We start from the raw sequence: 24,813 nt of genomic DNA on the forward strand, positions 1-24,813 counted from the left end.
CACGCCTATCCTTCACTGCCTCTCGTAGTTTGGCCAAACTCATGTTAGTAGCTTCTTACCCATGTAATAAAGTACAGCATGCTATACCATGCTGTACCTGGAGGTACAGCATACATATATACATTTTTAAATATACATATATTTAAAAAATAATAGCTTTCCATTGTAAGCTTGATGATACAAGGATATTATTCACCCCCATGCTGCCCATGCTTCTCTCTTCCTCTTGTGCAACCTCCCTTGTATACTAACCACCTTCAAGGTACCTCCTGCATCTTTCTCCTCCCACTCAGTGCAACTACTAAACACCCTAAGCATATCCTGAAGGAGTGTCTCCACCCCCATCGTTCAGCCCGGACACTGAGGTCCAGCTCCAAGGGCTTTCTGGCGGTTCCCTCACTGCGTGAAGTAAAGCTACAGGGAACCAGGCAGGGGGCCGTCTCATGGAGTTTCCATGCCCTTACCACAGCAAAAAGACTGATACTGATGAACTGGAAAAATAAAAATGCGTCTCCCTTCTACGATTGGATTGAAGACTGTCTTATACAAACTTGCGACATATGAACAACTTGCATATAAATGGACAAATTAATTGATATTTGGAATCCATTGTTACAATTACTGTAATAGGTTAAGATCTGGTGAATTACAATAACAACCTTGTAAAGTATACAGTTTTGGGGTTTTTTCTCCTGCCCCCTTTATTTTCCCTTCTACACAGATTATGTCTCTCTTTTTCATTTTCTCTTTCATTTACGTTTCACCATGTTTAGTGCACGTATAATTATGTACTTTTTTGAACTTTCAATAAAGATGTTTAAAAAAGGAAAACAAAACAAGAAAACCCTCACCCACCCAAACATTATTGGTGTAAAAAACTATATATAGGAAACAACTTTCACTGGGCTGTTATGGAACAAGCACTGACTGGAATTGAAGCAGTACACCCACCCCAAAGCTTTTGTAGGGACAAACTATTGAAATCAGATCATTCGTAGATGCCCCAGTACAAGCATGAGCACGAATTCACTATGAAAAGGATGTCTGGAAGGGATCAAGGATTCACGGCCATCTCTTAAGTCATTTCTTAAGTCAAAGGTTATGCCAGTCTCAGACTGGCTTGTAACAGATGTTTAGCAGAAAAACTCAAACAATAATGTATGGGTCAGGGTGGAAGAAAAGATTTGTTGGAAAATCCACTGCCACATGCATTGTAATGCCCAGGGCTGCCATAGATCTGTGCTGTTCTGGAGGGCATTTTGTGGAAATGAGGGGGCTTTGATCCCCCTTAGCTGGGTTAGGCACTGCTTCCTGTTTCACTGCCATAGATTATAGGGACGCAGGTGGTGCTGTAGTCTAAACCACTCAGCCTCTTGGGCTTGCCGATCAGAAGTTTGAGAGCACACCAGCGCAAGTAGATATATAGGTACCGCTGCAGCGGGAAGGAAAACGGCATTTCCATGCGCTCTGGCTTCCATCACACTGTCCCGTTGCACCAGAAGCAGTTGAGTCATGCTGGCCACACGAACTGGAAAGCTGTCTGTGGACAAACACTGGCTCCCTCAGCCTGAAAAGCAAGATGAGCGCCATACCCCATAGTTGCCATTGACTGGACTTAACTGTCCAGGGGTCCTTTACATTTACCTTTTTACTGCCATAGGTAACATTTTTAAAATGCATCAAGTCCAAACTTCTAAGATGAAAATTAGCTGATCTCCCCCATCCTGATCTTCATGATAATTATAGTCAAGTTTCTAGATATAGGCAGAAATATGTTTGACATGTATGTATGGTGCTAATCCACTTTCCAATTAATAAGATTTTCAAAAAAGAAGAAGAAATCCTGCATAGAAAAAACTTAAGTTCCATTCATGCAATGTCAAGTGCCATCTATGGAGCTTGCGTAGAAAAGGGGTCATCTGAATGATATTCCTTATCAGAAAGCATAATAAGAAAGACTACTGCAATCACCTGACAACATTCCCTCCCCCAGTTGCTGAAGTAATGGGAGAACAATAGATAATTTTACTGGATCTAACTCTCCAGCCAAGCTAATAAGTATTTGAGGCTAATTTGGCAAGCTTTTATCAAAATATCTAATTATGCTGCCAGATAGTGATTCTTAATACACTGGTACCTCTGGTTATGAACGGGATCCGTTCCGGAGCCCCGTTCGCAACCTGTGACGTGCGCAACCTGAAGCGTCACTCCTGTGCATGTGCGTGACGTGATTCAGTGCTTCTGCGCATGCTCGTGACGTCATTTGATGCACATGCGTGAACCACCGAACCCGGAAGTAACACATTCCATTATTTTCGGGTGCGGCGCATTCGTAACCCATGCGGTACGCAACCTGAAGCATTCGTAACAAGAGGTACGAATGTACAATGGATTATACAGCTCATATTGGCATGCATATCAATTACAAAATTGGGTGTGGTGAGGTTGGAAAAGAAGGACGACATGGAGAGAAACTGAAATAATTCACAAATCCAACTCCTTGCTTAAGAGAGGGCGTTTCATATTTATTTATTTATTTATTTACTGAATTTATTTATTGAATTTATATACCAGGGACGTCCAGCTCCCAATAGTCTGCGATCTACTCACAGTATTAAAAAAACTGGCAGTGATCTACTCATTGTCGTAAAAAGACTGGCAGCAGTGACCTGCCCAAAGTTGTGGAGCTTTTTTTAGGAAGCCAAAGTTGGGTGGCTGTTGTTGTTGTTGTTGTTGTTGTTGTGTTTTTTGCTTTTTTGTAAGGAGATTGCTGAGGGGCCAGAGATCTACCAGGAACACTCTGTGATCTACCAGTAGATCGCGATCTACCTGTTGGACATGCCTGCTCTAGATGAAAAGGTTATCTCAGGGTCACTGGTCATATAACCAAGGGAAATGAAGTCCTGGAAGTCAAATAAAGAAATGCAAAACATCTCTGTGTATATGTGGGATGGCAAATGCCCATTAACACCTACTGATCACTTTAAGAATTTAAAACATGAAATCTCAAAACAGTAGTTCTCAACAGGTTTACTGAAAACGATGTTTTGACTCAATGCTACGAAGAACAAATGTGCACGCTTACATTTTATTTACAGTATTAATTTAACAAAATTTATCTACTGCTTGTTTGTAAAAATGAAACAAAATACCTCCAGTTTGCAAACGTTGTATCATTACTGGCGAACAAAATCCAATGTCAAAATTTTCAATCTGCTTTCCTATCAGTCTTATTTTATTTATTTTGTTTTACTTTATTTTATCAAATACAGTACTCATGAACCCAATTCCAAAGAACACAGAAGTTCGTCTGCCCAGTTCTGTGTTGGGGAAACAGCATTAAGCAAGGGCAAGATGACAATTAAATGATGGATAGGTGGATTCTTCTAATGGCATCAATCTTCCTGATTGCCATTCCTGCTTTGTATTACTGTAACTGAATTTCAACTACACATGTAAAGATGAGGATCAGCAGAACTTGGTCTAGGCTGCTGTTTTACCACTTCTAAGTATGTTGTTTGCATGTTTCAACTGTATTATGATTCTTTGGAGGCTGCCCTGGCAACTTCTTAGGAGACAGGATAAGCCTATTGCAGAGGATGAGGCTTTCAATGGTTACTAGCCAAGATGGCTATGTTCTATCACCGCTGTCAGAGGAAGCATCAGAATATCAGTTGCTGGAAACACACTTGTGAGGAGAGTGCTATTATGCTCAGATCCGTCATGTGGTCTTCCCATAGGCATCTATGGTCAGCCACTGTGAGGACAGGATACTGGACTATGTGGGCCTTTGGCCTGATCCAGCAGGACTTTTGTGTGTTCTTGTGACAAAAACATCTAAAATGTATGCATGGTGGGGGACATGCATATTTACAAGTAATTTCTTCCACAATTGTACACCTAGACCTGCATCAGATAAGTGCCAATAAGAAATAATACCTTTAGGGAAAGGAGCCTTTCTGAAGAGCACAACAGCATTGAAGCTCAAACGTTAGGCTAAAAGCTAAGGACGTTTGGCGTGGGGTGTGTGTGTCATATCCTGGATTGTCTCCAGAAGAAACTGAGAAACTCAATCTTTCAAGCCTCTGGCATTGCCATAGGAACCGACTCCTAGGGGGGCAAGGCTCCTTTTCCCTCCCCAGTAAAATAGGGCCCCCCAAAGTTGATGGGCATTGTCATTCAAATGGTGCGTCTTGTGATCGATTATGCAGGGTGGGGCATGTCTGCCCCCTCCCCCAATATTTTATTCAAGTTGGTACCCCTGGGAATTTGCTATTGGTTGGCAACAGCTAGCAGAAAAAAGAGGAGCATCACAAGGATATGAGAGATGGTAAAGCCATCTGGGCAAATTCCTGTAGCTCAGCAGACAGGAATATTTTGCACCTGAAGCATCCTTGGCGGCTGGCAGTCTAAAATAGATTAGATTGTTAAAATAAAAAAAGCACAGGAGAAGTCGGCAGCAGAATGCCAGAACGGAATTTAAAGGGCGGCGGCGGGGGGGGGAGAGATCAAAGTCGGGCGTGAGACCCAGTTATGGTTGTTGGCATCATACCGTAATCCTCGGATGGACCACCCTCCTGGCGTTGCCCGCTAGGGAGGAAAAAAAAAAACACCATAGCACGGTGCGTGAGGACATACTGAAATGCACCTTTCTGCCGCACGGGGGCGCTGCCCCCTCGCGTTTCCACCCAAATGCTTGGGACTACGTGACAGCTCTCAAGTCTACAATGAACGCTTGCAAACGGCGGGGGAGGGAGGACAAACAGGACTATCCCAAAAACAGGAGGAAAAAAGAAGAGCTCTCCGCACCTTACTTAGGAACCGTTCGGGACCCCGCGCTTGTGTCCTGGGGCGCTTCCCCGCTTCCTCTCTTGTCCTAGCCTCATGCACCAGCCTTTTGCCCTGGCGAGGTTCCCTTTCTCCTAGGGATGCCATTTGTGACTTAAGTGAGTTTTGCAACAAGGTACGGTGCCTCTGCTTCTCTCTCTCTCTCTCTCTCTCTCCCCCCCCCCAATTCCTTTGCATGGTGGTCGTCCTGCTGTTGCAGCGGAGCGTGGCGCTTGCTCGTGTTTTAAGGGTTTTCCCTCGGTTCTTCTGCATCTGCAGCCGCGAGGAGCAGTGTCTTGTCTGCTGGCTGCTTAAGATGTTATAATTGCTGTTTTTTATGCGGAATTTGCCATGATGACGATAATGATAGTAATGATAAGAAGTAGATTGCTCTGGAATTGTGCCAGTCTCCATTAAGGAGGATCAGAACCCGGGACTCCCACAAACTGCCACACACGCAGCCAGTCTCGTTATGTAATCCCCGAGATAAACTGTTAACCAGGCTTGGCTATTCTTTTGAGGCAGCTATTAAATGCTTAAACCGAAAAGGAGACCCCACAGAACGCAAAGAGAGCTACTTCTGGTTTGATCATGGGAGGCAGAGGCCAGTTAAGCTGGGATCCAAAGCATGGTTTAACGGCTCTTTACTTGCAGGTAAACGTGTTTAGGGTTGGGCCGCTGAAGGCAGTGTTGCTTTGTCGTGCAGACTGACGTGTCTTTTGCATGCATGTGGGTAAACCCCGCTGGTTCCCATGAGGACATGTGACATAAATAGCCCTCGTTATTAAGGAAACCAGGGCAGGTCGTTCTGCTCCATATTTCCGAATGTATGATGAGCTTGTGCACCAAATTATGTTTGCATTACGGATGGGTTTCTCCCAGAGGTATCCATTGCATCTACCGCTCAGTTGGTCCAGGCATCTCTTAACCTTGGCTATTGCTGGCCAGAGGTAAAAGAGACTTGGCCAGGGAACAGGCAGATGATATTGGTTGTAGCAAACAGGCAGGTACCAGCAGCCCTAGGGGAACGTTTATACTCCAGTGTGTGTGTGTGTGTCTGTGTGTGTGTGTGTGTGTGTTGAGGGGTCGTTCTTCACTTAGTTACCTTCCACGTGCTAAATAAATGCCGGCAAGCAATAAGTTGTCATAAATGACTCTTACCACCAACCAACATTCCGAGATGATGGAGACTGCTGAACTGTACTAGATCTTCCCCCTTTGTAAGGCGGGGGGGGGGGGATGTGAGCTTCTGAAATTAAGGGCATCAGACATTTTCTGTGGCAGAAAGGGTACCTGGGAATTGTAGCCATTGGTAGCATCAGCTCGAAATGCACATAATAGAGAACGCTTTTAAAGGCAGAAGTGAACAGCAACTGCTAGCCTGGTGCTCTGAGGCCTTGGGAGAGAAAGCAGTTGTTGTAAAAACATGCCAAACTGAGAACTCCCAGAGATGTGCTTCTTGATTTGCGTTTTTCACATACTACATTTCAAAAGGAAGCTGTGCTATCCATATGGGAGAGGATTTGCCAAGTTCCTTATAGTCACTGAGCAAGGCAAAGTTGTATACATCTGAGGTGGTGCGCGCACACACACACACACACTTGTGCAACTTCCTGACTCACCTGTGTCACCCCATGTCTCATCCATGCAGTGCTCCTGCCACAATGTCTGAAAACCATCTACTTTCTCTCTCTCTTTCTCAGCTCCAGAGAGACATATTATGGCTATCAGATTAAATATTTGTCTTAGTTTCATGGCAAGAGAAGCACGTTGTTGCCATTGTCTATATCGTACAATAAAAACATGCCACGCTGGAGCTAATCACTGATAGAACACGAAACATATTGCGTTGTGATCGCCTTTCCATGTCAGATAAGTTGACTGCAGGCACTTAGTGCCCTTTAGTCAGTTCTGCAGTACTGAAGGATCAAAAACTTCCCCCTTTCAAAAGCGAAAGAGGTAGGGCTGTCCGCTGAGCAGTCAAGCCGTCCCTCTTTCTCGGTTTCTCATTGGTTCCAGGAAGCCTTGTTCAAAAAGAAGGATTGCTTATAAGAGGGCTGGAAGGCAATGTAAATTAAAAAGGTAACCACCACCTCTCTTCTTCTCATGCTTTTTCCTGTTCCAGGCAGGTGAAAAGCAGAGGCATCTGCTTCCTCTTCTACATCTCTTGGATGCAAATATAAGAAAGCAGTCCAGCCACATTTGGCGTGAGGCTCGGCTTAGCAACGTATAAAACACACACCAAAGAAAATCGACACAAAGAGACCTACAAATGAAGTGTGAAAACTGCACCAAAAAGGTGAGTCGGTCATTTCCTTATATTATTCTAAGGTTGCACATGTGCAGAGAAGTAGGTGCCATTGAACTTTGTGTGACTTATTCCTGAGTAAACATGCCTAGTGTTTACTCAGGGCTTCGCAGTTGAAATCCTGTGTACCTTTAACTTAGGGAAAGCCCCACAGAACCCAGTTAGACATATTTCCAAGTGTGCATTCAAAGGAGTCCAGCAAGTTACACAGACTACTTGGATGTAAGGGTTTTGTTTTGGATTCCTCACCTTTTGCTTTATCTAAAAAGCAGAACCTCATTACTAGGCTGCGATGAGGAGTACTATCACGTCACCTGTCCCAACACTCAAATAGATTAAGATTTCCTTCTAAAATAAGGAAGCCCTTCTACATACAAAGGGAGTTGGGAAAGTTACAGTATATTTTTAAAGTATCAGTACTATCGAAAATACAGAAACAGGTATATATCATTACAGTTGAAATGTTCCAGTAAGAAATGGAGTCCATTTTTCAATCAAGTTGCTTGCCTCACAATTTCAGTGAAATACACCAGTTAGTTTGTGCATTTCAGAATTTTAAGCAACCACCTTTTTATCTGCAGGAGAAAAGGCACTTCCAGTGTCAGTCCTACACTATCTTAGCAGCCAGCCGTGCTGTATTATAACAAGTTTTGAACAGTATTTTAGGCTATTTCGTTACCTCTTTTGTGGCCATTTTGCTGATTCTTTCCAAATCAACTTCTTAGTTACTTTATTATCAGTTAGCTTTGACAGGGCTGAGTGCTCAGATTCCTAGATATACACTTATGTGCTGGCTTTGCGTTTTGTGGCTTTGCATTTTGCCCCAGGGCCTCTCGAGAACCAAACTTGCTCACAAACAGTACCTCTGTGTATGTATGGCTTAACTTTGAAAATATGTACTGTGCATGCAGAAGCTCGATAGGGCATCCTACTTTGCACCACCTTCCCCAGCTTGTCAAGCCACCTAAGGAGGACAAATGCCCCCTTTTGGAAAGCTATGCCTTATTAAGTGTTTAGAGTGTTTTTATCACCCAGGAATAGTAACTTATACTTTGCAGAGGGGGTAACTATACTGGTTTGTTGCAGCAAAACAAACAAAAAGGCACATTAAAGATTTGCATTTATTGTGGACTGGAGAAGATTGTCATAATAATAATTTTGCAGGCTTAAAGTACGTCAAGAGTCTTTTCTCTTTCAACACAGAATTTGCTACTATTATTATTATTCAGGACTGTCAACCATGGATGTCTGAGTTCTCTGCTTCTCTGTTTTCACTCATTTCCACTTTGACTTGCACCTAGACTTCTAACTAGATTGGTCAATTTTCCTCTGTCTTTTCTCCCCCCCCCCATTTGACACCCTCTCTGTTGAGATTAAGCGCACAGGCTTTTTTTACTTATGTAAAGGTAAAGGGACCCCTGACCATTAGGTCCAGTCGTGGCCGACTCTGGGGTTGCGGCGCTCATCTCGCGTTACTGGCCGAGGGAGCTGGCGTACAACTTGTGAGTCATGTGGCCAGCATGACTAAGCTGCTTCTGGCGAACCAGAGCAGCACACGGAAACACTGTTTACCTTCCCACTGGAGTGGTACCTATTTATCTACTTGCACTTTGACGTGCTTTCGAACTGCTAGGTGGGCAGGAGCTGGGACCGAGCAACGGGAGCTCACCCCGTCGCGGGGATTCGAACCACCGACCTTCTGATCAGCAAGCCCTAGGCTCTGTCGTTTAATGTAAAGCCCCCTAAATAATCACAACAATAATCAGAATTAATAATCAGGCGCAAAGGGAGAATGTCAATTTCAATGGTGAAAATTGAAAAAACACGCCATGGAAGCCATTTGACCTCCGAGGCGCATTTGAAACCGGAAGCAACTTCCGGGTCTTTGGCGTTCAAAAACCAAAAACGTTCGGCTTCTGAAATGCTCGAAAACCGAGGTTCTGCTGTTCTGGGAAAATGTAGCTCCCACAAAATGAGGGTAGGCGTAGAAATGTCCCATCCCATCTTGTTCTGGGCAGCTGCTTTGATCAGTGATTTGGTTTGTTCATTCCCAACTGAAGTCTATGATTTGTTTCAGGAATGTAGTAATAAACAGAGGAATGAAGACCGGCAAAATACACCAGCTGATGTTCTCAACTCAAATGATGAAAATGAAGAGGTAACACTATTTGGTTTAATTTCTAACAATATAATTAATATATGTGCACATGTCTATTCAGAAGTGAGCATCCTTGGGTTCAAAGGGCCTCACTCTCAGATGTGTGAGGATAGGATTACATCCAATATCATGTTGTTCCCAATCCTCTTAAACTTAGCCATGATGAGTTTTGTTGTCTTGGAGCCATTGTAGGTGTCCCCCCCCCTCTTTCCTTGCACACTGCTGGTTTCTGGTAAACATTGTGGGGTTTTTTTGTTTTGTTAGATTGCATGTTTATTAGAGTGTGCTTTATACAGCTGAAATGTTGCAACTGTTAACATCCCAACGATGAGATGATCATTAAGGCAAATGCACATTGCAAAATGTTTACAGGATTTACAATTAAGGTTCCACATTTTGAGTTCGCTGAATAACACCGATGCTAGCTCGGATTGATGGGAGTTGTAGTCCAAAATATCTGGATGGCACCAGGTTGGCAAAGGCTTACCTAAACCATCTAAGATGTCATTTCCTCAGCTCTTTGCACTAAATTAATTTGGAGAGCTTCATTGACAACAGTACTTGCCTTTAAAAAAAATCATTGAAACATTTCTCTATGTACAAAACAATCTGTGACATAAAGGAGGAGCTGCCATTCTTATCAACACAGGGTTACAAACTATCCTTAATGCCAGAGGTGCCTCACTTCTGTATTCTTGAGGGCCAGCCGACCCCCAGGCATTTGTCTAGGGGCTAGGAGTGTATTTTGCTGAGCAACTTGCCCCCGTCCCCGTCTCCCAAAGTAGTCAGGCTCAGTATCTGGCACTTAGCTGTAAGGGCTTCACAGGTGTAGAGAAATCTGCACTTGGGCATATAATGGTATTACTGACAAATACGAGAGCTATATAAAAATCCTAAGTATGGCTGCCTTGTATCTCTTGAAAATAGTATTATTTTACTTGTGGGTAATATGCTTGAGTGCCACCAGTGTGATGTGGAGATTCAAATCCCCACTTAGCCACAAAGCTTATTTTGGACTGATCACTGTGTCTAGGCCTAACCTACCTCACAGGGTTGTTGTGAAGGTTAAAGAGAGGGAAGAAACACAAATACTTGAATTACAGGGCAGGGCAGAGGGGGCTCTGCCTTCTTCCTTTTTCTCACAGCCTCATACCAACAATTTCCAGAAAACTTATGCGGAAGCCATGACTGATGGTGAGGACGGGATTGTCAAGAAGAGGGGGTGCTTATGGATTTCATTGTGGTTTCCTCTACGTTTTTTCTACCACAATTCAAGCGGCACCCTCTAAGCTCCTACATATGTTGGCAAAGCCTTCCTTACCATTTTGAGAATAATTAAGCTAGCTCCGTCTTTGACTTCCTGCTGTTTTTCCTTTTCAGAAAAGTGAATTCCATAAGTTGGCTAACGCTAAAATATTCCTTAGCGATTGCTTAGCTTGCGACAACTGCATAACATCCGATGAAGCAGTCCGAGTGTTCCAGCAGAATCAGAAAGAGCTCTTCCACGTACTGAACCTCAATAAGGTAAAAGGAATGGTGCTTGCAGGTACATGCGCATAAAGAGAACATGCTGTCTTAACACGGAAGATTGAAACAACTGCTTGTTCCCATGATTCCCCCCTTCCGATTCCCAAGATCTCTTGCTCCACGTCTTCTGCCTTGTTCCTTTATTTCCAGACATTTTAATCCTCTGGGTTCTTTATTCCCAACTTGAAAGCTCTTCTCATGTCTTCTCTACTTAACAGCCTCTCCTTTTACTTATTTACGAAACATCTCCTGCCTGTCTTCTCCTGTTTTAGTCCTAAAAAAAAAAAAAGTGTTGTTCCCAACTAGATCACGACTTCCTTTTTAAGCCTTAGAAATAGTATAATCCCTTCCTTTCCCCGGTCTGGGTGGCATTTTTCATTCTTCTCTCCTTTTTCCTACCACAGATACAGCTTGTTGCTCAGTCTCATTGGCATCCATTTTTTAACCATCCCAACACCCACCTTTTTATCTGACTACTACTACAGTTCTTGTGAATTCTCTGTTTCTCATGTGGGTTATTGGGACATTATTGGGATTATTGGTCTCTTTGGGAAAAAAATGTCCTGGCTCTGCCTTACCTCTATCCTCCTTCTTTCTCTGCACCTTATTATCCTCTTCATTCTTCTGGCAATTTTCTTCTGAAACAGAGTGGGCAGTATTCTGTGCCCTTCTTCTGTTAGTGCAAGGACTTTGGGCTGCATAGTGGAACTTGTCCTCCCTCTCCTTCCCTGCCCCCCCCCCGCTACATCCCCTACATCTGTTCTAGATGTTCCCTTAACCCTTTGGAGCAGATTTGGTGAGAGTGCATGCAGGGAAAGGAGGGGAAAGTAGAAATATTTGCGCTAATCGATTACGGAACAAGTGTATTAGATATTGCCCGATATACACCACCACCACCACCTCCATTCCTTGCATTTTTGTTTTGATTGCTCTTTGACTTTGGTACTTGTTCTTTTCTGACATCCAGACAGCTCTCCCTTGGTTATCATTTTTTAATATAACAACAACAACAACAACAACAACAACAACAACAAATTATTTATACCCCGCCCATCTGGCTGGGTTTCCCCAGCCACTCTGGCCGGCTTCCAAAAGAATGTTAAAATACAATAATCTATTAAACATTAAAAGCTTCCCTAAACAGGGCTGCCTTCTGATGTCTTCTAAAAGTCAGGTAGTTGTCTATCTCTTTGACATCTGGTGGGAGGGTGTTCCACAGGGCGGGTGCCACTACCGAGAAGGCCCTCTGCATGGTTCCCTGTAACTTGGCTTCTTGCAGTGAGGGAACCGCCAGAAGGCCCTCAGCACTGGACCTCAGTGTCCAGGCAGAATGATGGGGGTGGAGACGCTCCTTCAGGTATACTGGACCGAGGCCGTTTAGGGCTTTAAAGGTCAGCACCAACACTTTGAAATGTGCTCGGAAATGTACTGGGAGCCAATGTAGGTTTTTCAAGACCGGTGTTATGTGGTCTCGGCGGCCGCTCCTAGTCACCAGGCCTATTCTCCTTCTCCATCTTCTCTGCCTGATCTTCTTCTTCTCCTTTTCTCTCCACAATCTCCTGTTGTTTCTTCTCCTTAAATAAAAGTCTGTGGCAGGGATTCCCTCATACCTTAGGCTTTGTAGGTGTACACTTCAGACACTCTTAAGTGTATACCTAAAAATAACAAATGTGTATACTTGAAAATATATGAACTCTGCAAACACAACCAACAAATTTTTGCAGGCGCAGGTGTCATACAGGTGCAGTATTGACTGCGCCTTTCAATTAAATGTACCCAAAAGTGCTATCATTTAAAAAATGATAATAATAATGAAGAATTAAATGCCCTATATATTTTGAGCAGACTGCAAACCTCAAGAGATTGCTACTGTAACATTTGTTTCCCTGTGTGAAGAAACAATTTGCTATATTTTAGTAATTGCCAGTTAAGGTGTTCTTCCTCTTTTCTCCCCTTTTGTTAATATTGGAGGTGGGCGAAAGCAGTGCTTCTTCAGCACAGTACTCTATTTCCCACAAAGCAGGGTGGGGGCGGGAGAGGGAGACGTGAGATGGAAAATTGCCCACTTCCTTGAAAGCTTTATTGAAAAGCTGGATTAACCTGTGTCAGAGAGCAACTAATACAATGCAAGGAAGTCATCTGATGCATAAACTACTGTATATCCTGAACTGTTGCTGTAATGCACCTGTATGTTTTGTTGTGCATTGTTTTCCAGAAATGTGATACCTCAAAACACAAAGTGTTGGCAGTGTCTATATGTCCTCAGTCCTTGCCTTATTTTGCTGCAAAATTCAGTCTCACTGTTACCGAAGCAGCCCAGAGGCTTTGTGGTTTCCTCAAAAGTCTTGGTAGGTTTGTTATGGTGAGAAAAAAACAAAAACAAAAGCCGAATGCAGCTTTTCTCATTCATTTTTGCATTTTGCTTCCCTGGCAAACTTTTACAGCATATGTCAGCTTGGTAAAATATAGGATTGTGAAAAAATTGAGCAAGGGATTCATGGATGGGTGTGTGACCTCAGTCATTAACACATTGTGACATAACAGGGCACTTAGGAGAGTGAGGAAAGGGTGAGAACAGAACATAGCAAGTTTTTTGTGGGTATTGCTTATAAACAGGGAATGTAAAAGTCTGCTATGCTGCAACTGAGTGAGGGATGTGGAAGGAAGCTATCTCTAGTGTGGAATTTAGAATCCTCACAAGATTCCTGTGCAGATCATCAACTAGTGCAGGGATGTACATTCAAGAACACAGGAAGCCGCCTTACATTGGGACAGACCATTGGCCCATCTAGTTCGGTATTTGGCTGCAGTTCTAAAGGGTTCCAGACAGGAGACATTGCCACCCATGCCTGGCGATGCCAAAGATTGAACCTGGGACCTTCTGTGTACAAAGCAAATCATCTACCACTAAGCTATGGCCCTTCTCCTAGAGGGAGAAAGATCGGGATGGTATCTGCTGCCTCCACCCAACCCCTTCACCTCATCAAACCTCCCTCAGTCAAAGGAGACACCTGCAAGGGGGCATTATATGCATTTGTGTGAGATGCACAGTCCTCCGCTGCTGTGTTATAGTTCTCCAGCACTGGTGCTTCAAACACCAGAAGGACAGGGATTCCAGAGGTCAGGAATGAGCTTCTGCCTCTCATGCACCTTTGTGTTCTTGTGCATGATTCCCGTGTCCCTTCAGTACTTAAGGACCAGATCTCAGTAGTAGAGCTCTGTGTGCAGAAGGTCCCAGGTTCAGTGCCTTGCATCTCTGGTTGAAAAGGTTCTCAGACCACAAATTATGGGAAAGAGCTATAACTCTTTATTTTTAAATATGATAAAAAGGCTGGAGAACGTATAGAATTTATGCAAGGAAACAACATACCTATTTCAAAATTAAATGTTTTTTAAAATAGTAATGTGTTTTGAAAATTAATCTGGTGATGTTTTATTGTTGGCCTTTCTTACCCGTTTTCCTCTAGGAGTGCATTATGTCTTTGACACTACAGTAGCTGCTGATTTTAGTATTCTGGAGAGCCAGAAGGAGTTTGTGCAACGGTACCGCCATCAGAACCAAGAAGAGCATGCCATACCCATGTTTGCTTCAGCTTGCCCAGGTGAGAAAGGCTGTCTTAGGCACATTGTTAAGTGTTACAGAGCAGTGAATCCGTCAGGTTGAACTGGCCAGAGCAGAAGATGGGCTTGTTTGTTGGACAGGGTGAGAGTTCTTCCTTCTTTTTCACTATGCAGCTGCTCCACCTCCAGAATAACTCATTTGAGGCCTTTTTGCTTGCCGCTGCCGGCCTGAAAAACACCACCACTATTACTATTATTGACATTTGAGTCCCAGCCTAGTTCACGTTCCCATTTCATCTTCACAACAAACTTGCGAGGTAGGTTAGGCTGAATGTAAGTGGCTGGCCCAAGGTCACCCAGTGAGTTTCATGGCTGAGTGGGGATTTGAACCCTGCTCTCCCAGATCCTAGTCTGATACTCCAACCTGTCCTCCAGCCAGTTGCTCAGCCAGCCATTGGTAGCATTCTGCCAGCCAGAATGCTCCTGGGGTCTCCACTATGGCAGAGCCCACTGGCCAAATCTCCGTGTTAACTTGTGCCCACCTCCAGTCATCAACATGGGGCTAGAGGGTAGGGCTGAGCTCTTTTCAAGGGGTCACAGTTCAGATGGATGTTGTTTGGCTCATTTAGGCAGGCTGAAGACACTGAGGTCTTGAAGCTTCGTTTCTGTTTTTTTGAATCTACTGCCTTCTGTGTTCTGGGTCCCTGGATTACACTGTGGCCAGGAAAATCCCCTGCCTTTCCATTACGAAGCATGGGGCTAGTTTCGCTTCTGCAGCCGGGTGAAGTGCAGCCCCAAACTCGTGACTGATGGAAAGTCTTGTGCTGCTGCTTCACTTTGCTTACGGTGCAATATATATCTCAACACCAACCCCACCCAAAAGCATACAGTGAGGGGGAAAAGTATTTGATCCCCTGCTAAATTTGCCCATTTGCCCTCTGACGAAGAAATGACCAGTCCATAATTTTAATGGTAGGTTTATTGTAGCTGTGAGAGACAGAATAACAACAGGAAAAACCCCAGAAACCCAGAAGACAAAAGTTAGCTAATATTTCCTTGTTACACGAAAACTGAGGTCACATCCACACCATGCAGAATGCTTCTATGCCATTCCAGCAGTCATGGCTTCCCCCCAAAGAATCCTGGGAACTGTAGTTTGTTGAGGATGCTGATAATTGTTCAGAGACCTCTACAGAGCTGTATTTCTCATCACCCTTAAGAAACTGCAGGAATCTTTGGGCAAAGCCATGACTGTTATAACAGTGCTTTGAATGAATGGATTGTGGTCTTAGATTGCGACCTCCATGTTGAATCTCCCCTCTCCTCTTCCACTCCCAGTTTGTCTGTGTGTGACTGTGCCTAGAGCAGCAGTGTGGGGCTGAGGGCAAAAGCAGGAGGGCTCTGGTTCTAGAAAATCCTCTGCACTCCAGCTTCCCTGCAACTGGATTTTTCAAGTTCAGCCCTTTAATCAGTGACTGTGCAGAAAGGGCCTAGGCGTTTGTGCGGAGAGCAGATAAAAGCCTCCTGGGGCACCCTTGGCTCATGCTCCAATTCTATTTGCATATCTAAACAATGACTAAGGCAGACTGCGAGGCTGGAGTTAATTGACTGAACTCTGTCTGTTTTTCTTCCTGAAAAATAGATACTTGGAAGTCAACTAACCTATGAAATGACTCACGCTATAAACAGGAAAGCTTAGCTTTGCTCATTAAACTCCACCAAGGTTTGTTTGATTATAACACACGTTATTATAAGACACAGAGGTGTTTTTTTTAAAAAAGAAAAAAGAAAGAACCCAGCTTCATTGGCACAGCACCAAGATGAGTCGTGCTGCAAATGGCAGGACCTGATAGTACATTGATGGAGACCTGTGGTCTAAAAGGACAACACCCAGAAAACGATTGTCTGAATTCATCTTACCCTTGCTCAGGGGTTTCTGTGCGTCTTAACACACAGCTATATATCTGGACATGTCAGAGGTCAATGAGGTCATTTGCCTGTAGATATGGCAGGCTGCAGCCAAAAAGGACTAGGATGAGGGATAAGGAAAGCAGAGTGTGGTGCTCAGATAAGCTCTTGCTGACTGTTAATCGTAGCTTTCACAGCAGCCATCTCCGATCTGGTCTCCTCCTTATGTTCTGGATTTCAGCTCCCATCAGATCCAGCCAGTGCTGTCACGTGAGAGGGATGGCTCCATTGGTGGATAGATTCTCCCTTTCATAACATGTTAATTTTCAATCATCCAGCAGTGAACAGGTTCCAGCTGCCATGTTAAGCCTTGCAAAGTTAAGCCATTCTGGAGCTGGGTGGGAGGTGGCTGCACCATAGAAACACAGCTGAAACCACTCAGTGCTTGAGCGCCACTTTTTAAAAGTACAAAATTGTTGTTGTTGTTGTTTTTTTAAAGTAGACCCTGGGCAGTTATCATTCCTTCTGGGGCACTGGAGCCCCATCATCTGCCTGACCTTACTTTGCTGTGTTCTGGGAATAGGAGATGCCACCATTAATGAGACAACCAGACCTGCACTCTCTGTTCCATCGTGGTGTCCTGCAGCAATGGCAGCACCAGACTGCAGAGAGACAAGATAGGAAAATGTTGGCCTGGCTCTTGTGCAATAGGGACAAAGGCTTTCCACCCACTATTCAGATGGAGAGCAATGCAGTTAGCAGATCTGATTGGCTATGTCACGCTGTTGCATAATGTTCACTATGTGGTCCCTGATTATGTGGGATCTTGCAGTGAAGGAAGAAGAGGCCCTAAGAATTGGTACCAAAGGAGCAGTGGATCAAATCTATAAACAGGCATGGGGGGAAAGGTGAAAGATCACATTTCTGGGGGACTTGCCACTCCTCTTGTAAACAAATTTTTCACGCCAAAGTGTTTGCAGATAAAATTCAGCACAGTCCTATTCCTGTCACTCTGTGGCCATTGAGGACAAAAGGCCATTGGGGGCCAGGAAAGACCATGTAGTTTACACATCCTCCAGAAGCAGGTGGGGTACAGGGGCAATAGCTGGGGCGCTTAAGAGGAGGAAGCAGAGGACTGTCACCCCACCCCACCCCCTGTATCTGCTGCCTGATGCTTTTGGCTCACTTTGTCCAATAGTAGAGCAAAACATAGCAGCTGGTACAGTCCACACCTCGCCCCAGTAATGTACAGTGGTACATTTGGTTACGAACGCTTCTGGTTACAAACGCTTCAGGTTATGAGCTCCGCTAACCCAGAGGTAGCTGCTCCTGGTTGTTAACTTTGCCCCAGGAGGTGAATAGAAATCGCGTGCCGGAGGCCCCATTAGCAAAAACGTGCCTCAGGATAAGAATGGTTTCAGCTTAAGAACAGACCTCCAGAACAAATTAAGTTCATAACAAGATGTATCACTGTACTTCAATAAGCATCCACAATTGATTTGGGGGTAGGATGCATACCACATTTCCCCCCACAACAGTCCTCAGAAATATAAGCAGACAAAGGGTCAGATCCAGGGACATCTTGCTTATGTAGGAAAGCACTTCTGCCCTTGCACTTCTTTTTTTTGTCCCCAAGGTTCAAATTGGGCAAACCGGATGCACTTTACACTGTACTTCAAATGTTGACATTTGTACATGTTTTTTATATACTGAGGTTCTGTCATGGGGTGGGTGGGGAGTGAGATTTGAAGTCCTTCTTAAAAGTGAACAAGGCTATGGAATGACGTTGGAGATAAAACAGTTATGGAAAGCAAAAAAAGATTACATTCCACGAGTCTCATTATCAGGTCAGCATAATAAAGTGAGTCAAGTGAGGAATGTTCTAAAGCACTGGCTGAATGTTTAGTCAATAAGGGAGCTCATGTTATCATTCCTCCATTCTTCATTATTTATCCTGCTTTGACTGATGAAGTTTCTGCTACAGTTCTCAACCTTTCCTTCTTTCGGTTCTGCTCCCTTCATTCTAGGCTGGATCCAGTATGCCGAGAGAGTCCTCTCCAGTCTAGTGACGCCACACATTTGTACTGCAAAGTCACCACAGCAGATCATGGGCTCGCTTGTCAAAGGTTATTTTGCCAGGCAGCAGGTAACTTAACTATCCCTGGTATTCTCTGGGCTGATAGGTGTGGCATTGCATGTGTTGTGTGACGGGTGTCACAGCTTCAGCAGCCGGCTCCTCCAGAGTGCTTTGCCTCCTCCAAACTGTGCAACGTACTCCATGCCCCCTCAATCTTGGGGGCCTCCTGGCGCCTCTGGTTGTGGCACCCACACTATGTTCTCTGAACTAGACCTCTGTTGCTGAGCAGGTGAGAACCTTATAGGAGAAGAAGAGTTTTGATTTGATATCCCACTTTTCACTACCCAAAGGAGTCTCAAAGCGTCTTACATTCTCCTTTCCCTTCCTCCCCCACAACAAACACTCTGTGAGGTGAGTGGGGCTGAGAGACTTCAGAGAAGTGTGACTAGCCCAAGGTCACCCAGCAGCTGCATGTGGAGGAGCGGAAACACGAACCCGGTTCCCCAGATGACGAGTCTGCCGCTCTTAACCACTACACCACACTGGCTCTCAGGAGAATGTGTTCCCGCAGGCATCCAAGAGCATGTGTGGACTTCAAGGTCAAAACCAGCACCTTGGATTTAGCCTGCAAACTGACTGGAAAAGCAAAAGAACTGACATAAAAATGGGTTAAAAGTGTCCTATGAGCGACCTTAGGCAAAAGCTGTTTCACCGCATTCTGGATCAGCTGACTTTTCTAGAGGTGCTTTGATATAGAGTTTTGTCAGTTTCACTTCCGCTAGCAAAAGCAGGCTTTTTAATTTAAAAAAAAATCCAGTTTGAGGAAGTTGTGCTCTGCAGTGTTAATCTGTGAAATGCATGGGATATTTGCTTGATTCTGCTTTTTTTTTTTTTTTTTTTTAAAAAGACAACATTGCACTTCAAAGAAAAAGATAGAATAACCTTTGGTTAACCTACAAAATAAGGAAAAGGAGACTGTGTTAATAATCCTCACCAGTTATATCACTGAGGCTCTGTAGCCTGTACTGGAAGAAAAAAGCACAGATACAAAAAACCAAATATCAAGATGGCCCAAATTCTGTACTAAGAAGTCAGCAATCAACTTGTGACATACTACTGTACATTCACACAGCCCTGCTATAGGTGCCTGTGAATAATAATAATAATAATAATAATAATAATAATAATTATTTATACCCCGCCCATCTGGCTGGGTTTCCCCATCGACTCTAGGCGGCTTCCAACAAAAGATTAAAAATACATTAAAACACAAATCATTAAAAACTTCCCTAAACAGGGCTCCCTTCAGATGTCTTCTAAACGTCAGATAGTTGTTTATTTCTTTGATATCTGATGGGAGGGCTTTCCACAGGGTGGGAGCCATCACCGATAAGGCCCTCTGCCTGGTTCCCTGTAACTTGGCTTCTCGCAGTGAGGGAACCACCAGAAGGCCCTCAGAGCTGGACCTCAGAACGATGGGGGTGGAGACGCTCCTACAGGTATACTGGGCCGAGTCTGTTTAGGGCTTTAAAGGTCAGCACTAACACTTTGAATACCCCCTTAACCAGTTGAAACATGGCTATGGCAAGAGTCTCAGATAAGTTAGCCAGGAGGTGGAATTGCATTTTCCCACTGATAAATTGTTTTATTAATGGAAACATGTGATTTCTCCACAACAGATAACGCTGGTTGAGAGAAAAGACAGTTGGGGTACTCCTGTAGCAGCTGAGTAACAGCTGTATGAGGAAACAGTACTCTGGGAAGGCATACAAAGTTCCAATCTAATATGTCCAAACTGTGTGAAAAGCATCCTGGAAAGGTGTTTTTAATCCAGTGTGTCCCCAAATGCTTTTTGCTTTTCTTTCAATATGCTTGTTTTCTTCATCCATCAGAATCTGTCCCCTGATAAAATTTTCCACATAATTGTGGCACCTTGCTATGACAAAAAGCTAGAAGCCTTGAGAGAAGATTTCCACACCCCTCTGTACAATTCTCAAGATGTTGATTGTGTTTTGACATCAGGTAGGCATCTTCCATCCAACATGCTCCTGTTGCTATTTTATTCTATTTCCCCCCTCTTTTTTTTACACAGGCAATTAAATTAAAACCAAACATAGCAACAGGGCCACCTCCACAGCTGGAGCAGGGTGTTTTGGGAAGGAGTTGAGAGGGACCAGGGGAAATATGGGGAGGAATGCCCCTATTGTGGAAAAAATGTGGTAGGTCTTTGTAGAAAATGAGATGCTGGAATAGATGGGTCAGAACCAGTTGAGTTCTTCTTATGTCCTTAGCTCATATATCAGAGCAGATCTAGAATGTCTGGAGTGTCACATTTACTGCCTCTAGAAAACTAATTCTCCCCCGCACTCCTGGCTGCATCTCTGTGGGTTTAAGCATCAACTTACTTTTCCCCCTACAGGTGAAGTCTTCCAGATAATGGAGCAGAGCAAAGTATCTTTGAGAGAAATAGCTGAGGTGGCCTTTGATACCCTGTAAGTAGCATTTGTGAGACGCTTTTGTTTTGCTGAAAACATCTTTACATTAGGTTAAATATATATGCATACATAAAATCATGACCACTTATCACATTTTTTGACAGGCTATAATTTTGTGATCTTGGAAGAAAGACACATGGCAAAGCGGTTTTCTTCAGCCTGTTATTGTAAAAAGGCTGTGTATCCGCAGAGCCAGCTCCAGGTTTTTTTGTGGCCCTGGTCACGTTGACTTGGGTGACTCTGTCTCCCACTGCCAACCATCCCCTGTCATTTGGGCTCCCCATCTACAGTGCTGCAGCAATTCTATTCCCTCTCTGTGGTTTAATAATATACTTATATGGTTTTAGTTCTTGGCTGGTAACCACTAGAGCACAGATATACATACACCCATTAAGCTCTGTTGCGGGATCTCCATTACTTCAAGGTGAGCCTGCTCTTCACCTTCTTGCTTTCCTCCCTTATTTTATGAGGTTTGATGGGGTAAAGGAGGCCGAGTTAATCCGTCACGATGGAAGGAAGTCTGATGGTTACCTGGAGCACATATTTAAATATGCTGCCAAGGAGCTCTTCGATACTGAAGTGAAGGATGTCGTATACAAAGTGTTAAAGTAAGTTGCACACCTGAATTAAGTTTATCAGAAAAGCTGATTCAGAAAATTGGTACATTTGGCCTCTTCACATTGCATTGCAGCAAAGGTAGTTTTTTACCACTTCTGCACACGGCAGAAAATGATGGCCTGTCCTGGTGCGTGGACCACTAAGGGTGTATCACGTCAGGTGAAGACCTTCCTATTTAACCCAGGCATTTTAAATGCTGATGATATATAGATATAGATATATATGCACACATAATATTTAACATTTATATATACTGTTGAGCCATCAATGGTGTCAGCCATCAGTGGGCAACCCTGTTATCAAGGGCACTGCAGTCCAATCATGGCTATGCAACAGGCTGGAAAAGGGGGGCCTTTCCCCCAGATAAAAAGTATTCCTGACCATTAGCTATGTGAAGTGTACCCTTTTCATCCGCGTACCTGCGGCGACCCCCCTCTCTGTGTGGAAGACCCAGCCAAGAATTTCCAGTTGTCCCCCAAACTAATGCTGCAGACAGTGGCATTGAGCATCTTCTCTGTTGTGTCTTCTCAGAAACAAAGACTTCCAGGAGGTCACATTGGAAAAGGATGGCGAGACGGTGCTACGCTTTGCAGCTGCGTATGGCTTTCGAAACATTCAGAATATGGTCCTGAAGTTGAAAAAGGGAAAGTGCTCCTACCACTTCATAGAAGTTTTGGCCTGTCCTGGAGGTAACAACAAATCTTAAGAGATTACCCCCGCCATCCCGGCAGGTGTACAATAGACAGGTTAAGGTTCTAGCTTCTGTCCTTTGTTGGTTTTGGATGGATTGCAGGTTTTTCAAAGACCCTGCTCAAAGTCAAAATACTGCATTATATCTTCAGTTGGGACCTGTAACAAAGTGTTGCAGTGTGGAGTGTTCCTGTCCAGCCGGCCAGCTAAACCCTTTCTCAATGTCCCCCTCTCCAATTCTTAATATTCTATAGTCACTGAGCATGCTCAGTCCTGGTTGGACTCTTTGCAGTTTTGTTTTGTTTTTTGCACCCTTAGGGTTTCCTCCCCCCTATATTTTTGGGCAAACTTTGGACTCCCCACCCCCTCTCATTTTTCAGCAGCCCTGGTTTGCTACAGAGCAGTCTTAACTGAGCACCATATTTTGCTATTCATGTATATTATGATTCCTTTGCTACATGTTTTGTAGTTCATTTTTTTTTAAATACCTGGAATTCTATTTTACTCAGCGTTTGGGCTGCTGTGCGCAGTGTCACTCAGTGGACACAGAATTGTGTGGTGGCCTCATTTATGGCAAAGCAATAAAAGAACAGGGTCTGATATACTCCAATACTAAATTTCCACTGGGTTTTGGTGTTGGAAAATGTAGAAAGGTGGTTGATCGGTGTTCCCCATTTGTAATGGGAGATGACTTGCTGCAGCTGGCTTGGCATGATTTTAATACTGGACTTCTTTCATTGTGCTTTGTAGGATTTTATCATTATAATAATAAGTTTAAGTGCGTGAACAGTCCTGAGGGTTATTTATTGTGAAGGGTGGTACAGAAATGTATTGAATAAATAAATAAATTTATAATAAATACCGTATTAACTTGAATCTAATGCTCACCTTTTTTGGCCAAATTACATTGCGAAAATTAAGGTGCACATTAGATTCGATGGCACATTTACATTCGCCAGCAAATACATTTTTGGTTTCAAGGTTCTGAAAACTGAGTTGTGCATTAGATTCAAGTAAATACAGTACGGTAAATGGGAAGAGATGGAAAAGAGGAGAAGAGGGAAACTGCTTTAGGGGAACCTCACCATTGTCATTATTAAACCAGTAAAGCCTAGTTTCTCCAAAAAGTGTGCTAAAGGTATAAAAGGCTGGAATAAACAATGTCTGTTGCTGGTCTGTAGACATGATGGGAAGTGAGACCCTGCCTTCCTTCCCCATCCACCTACTATACCTGCCTTGTCTGTGACATCATTCAAATAAAAGTCTATGTGCATAAAGTCCAATATATATGGGCTCGGATCATATGGTCGATTCCTGAATTTTATTTAGGCTAGTCAGCACAATCTGAGACTGTGCACATTGGATCTTGTGTGCAAACCCCCTTTGAACATGACATCCTCATGTGGACATCCAGGGATGTCAGAAGTACAGGTACACCTAATGCATGGCCAAAGAAAGGCACCCTCTTGCTCCCCACCATGCCAGACCAGAGACAGCTGTTGTCTGATCCAGGCCGATGTGTTTCCCAACCTAAGAAAACCAATTCTCTCTCCTGGCTTTGGCCTTCCACTCTTAGGCTGCTTAAATGGAAAGGGTCAGGCTCAGACTGAAGATGGAAAACCAGACAAAGCCCTGCTCAGGCAGATGGAAGATGTCTACGCCGCAGTTCCTGTCCGACTTCCTGAAACCAATAGGCAGGTGCAGAAGCTCTACCAGGAATGGCTGGATGGGATGGACTCCATGAAGGTCCAGGAATCATTACATACAAAATACAGCACGGAAAAGCCAGCTGCCAACAATTTGGATATCAAATGGTGACCAATCAAAGGACAAGACTTGCAGTAGGTTTGTTGTACATAGAGTGCCGGCAACTATTCTATGCAACTGGAGACGGAGGTACTGCTTAAATATGTGAACATTACAAAGAACTGGAACTGCCTTTATTCTCCCCTGGAATTGTGTAGAGTTCAATTGTTGCTTGAGTCTGTGTATATTTGGAATGTCTTTATTTAATCAGAGTCTGATACTGTCTGTGTGTGCATCTGAGGACCTTTTAAGAGGCACAGTGAGTCTCTAAGCTCCCAACAGAGGTACATCGGTATAGAATAAATTTACCAGAATCAGGGCATGTTGCAATGTGCTTTGATCCTGACTCTTAGTACACAAATCTTTATGCCAGGAATCCTGTGCCATGGATTTTACTGCTCTCAGAAAGGTGTTGTGTTAGATTTACAGTTCATCTAAGGCTTTTTATCATTACCAAACATCATATGCTACCAAAATATGACAAAACAAACTAACCAGTGATGCCATTTCCTACCACATCACCTCTATTCATATTTACTACTTTGATGCCAGTCGGATTGGGAGGTACAAAGAAAGAAACTTTGCCCCCCTACCAGTAATTAATTTCCTTTTTATCAGCTTTAATGTCATCTTGTGTGGTTCCTTTGAAAAAGTAGAAACTGCTTCCTGTTCTCTCGTTTAATTGCCTTGCTTCCGTGGATATTTCTAGTCTGTTTTGGAGATAAAATGGGGATCCTGGTCATCTAGAAAGAGCAAGGCACATGGGTGGCTGAAGATGGTAGCAGTCATGGGGGAAATTATCAATCCAGGTGGTCAAAAGGTAAGGCAGCAGGTTCAT

At 43.8% G+C, this 24,813-nt stretch overlaps 1 protein-coding gene across 1 annotated transcript; it reads left to right on the forward strand.

The window, feature by feature from the left end:
* The first annotated feature begins 4,720 nt into the window (after window positions 1-4,720).
* On the forward strand, window positions 4,721-24,466 carry NARF (nuclear prelamin A recognition factor). Its single transcript, XM_033139465.1, has 12 exons — window positions 4,721-4,963; window positions 6,953-7,126; window positions 9,213-9,293; window positions 10,674-10,817; window positions 13,036-13,168; window positions 14,288-14,422; window positions 18,317-18,435; window positions 20,259-20,388; window positions 20,786-20,858; window positions 21,332-21,469; window positions 22,011-22,168; window positions 23,746-24,466. The coding sequence occupies exons 2-12, from the start codon at window positions 7,100-7,102 to the stop codon at window positions 23,985-23,987; spliced, it is 1,380 nt and encodes a 459-aa protein (XP_032995356.1). The 5' UTR covers window positions 4,721-4,963; window positions 6,953-7,099; the 3' UTR covers window positions 23,988-24,466.
* The last annotated feature ends 347 nt before the right edge of the window (window positions 24,467-24,813 follow it).

Source organism: Lacerta agilis, chromosome 2, assembly GCF_009819535.1.
Source record: "Lacerta agilis isolate rLacAgi1 chromosome 2, rLacAgi1.pri, whole genome shotgun sequence".
NCBI lineage: Eukaryota > Metazoa > Chordata > Lepidosauria > Squamata > Lacertidae > Lacerta > Lacerta agilis.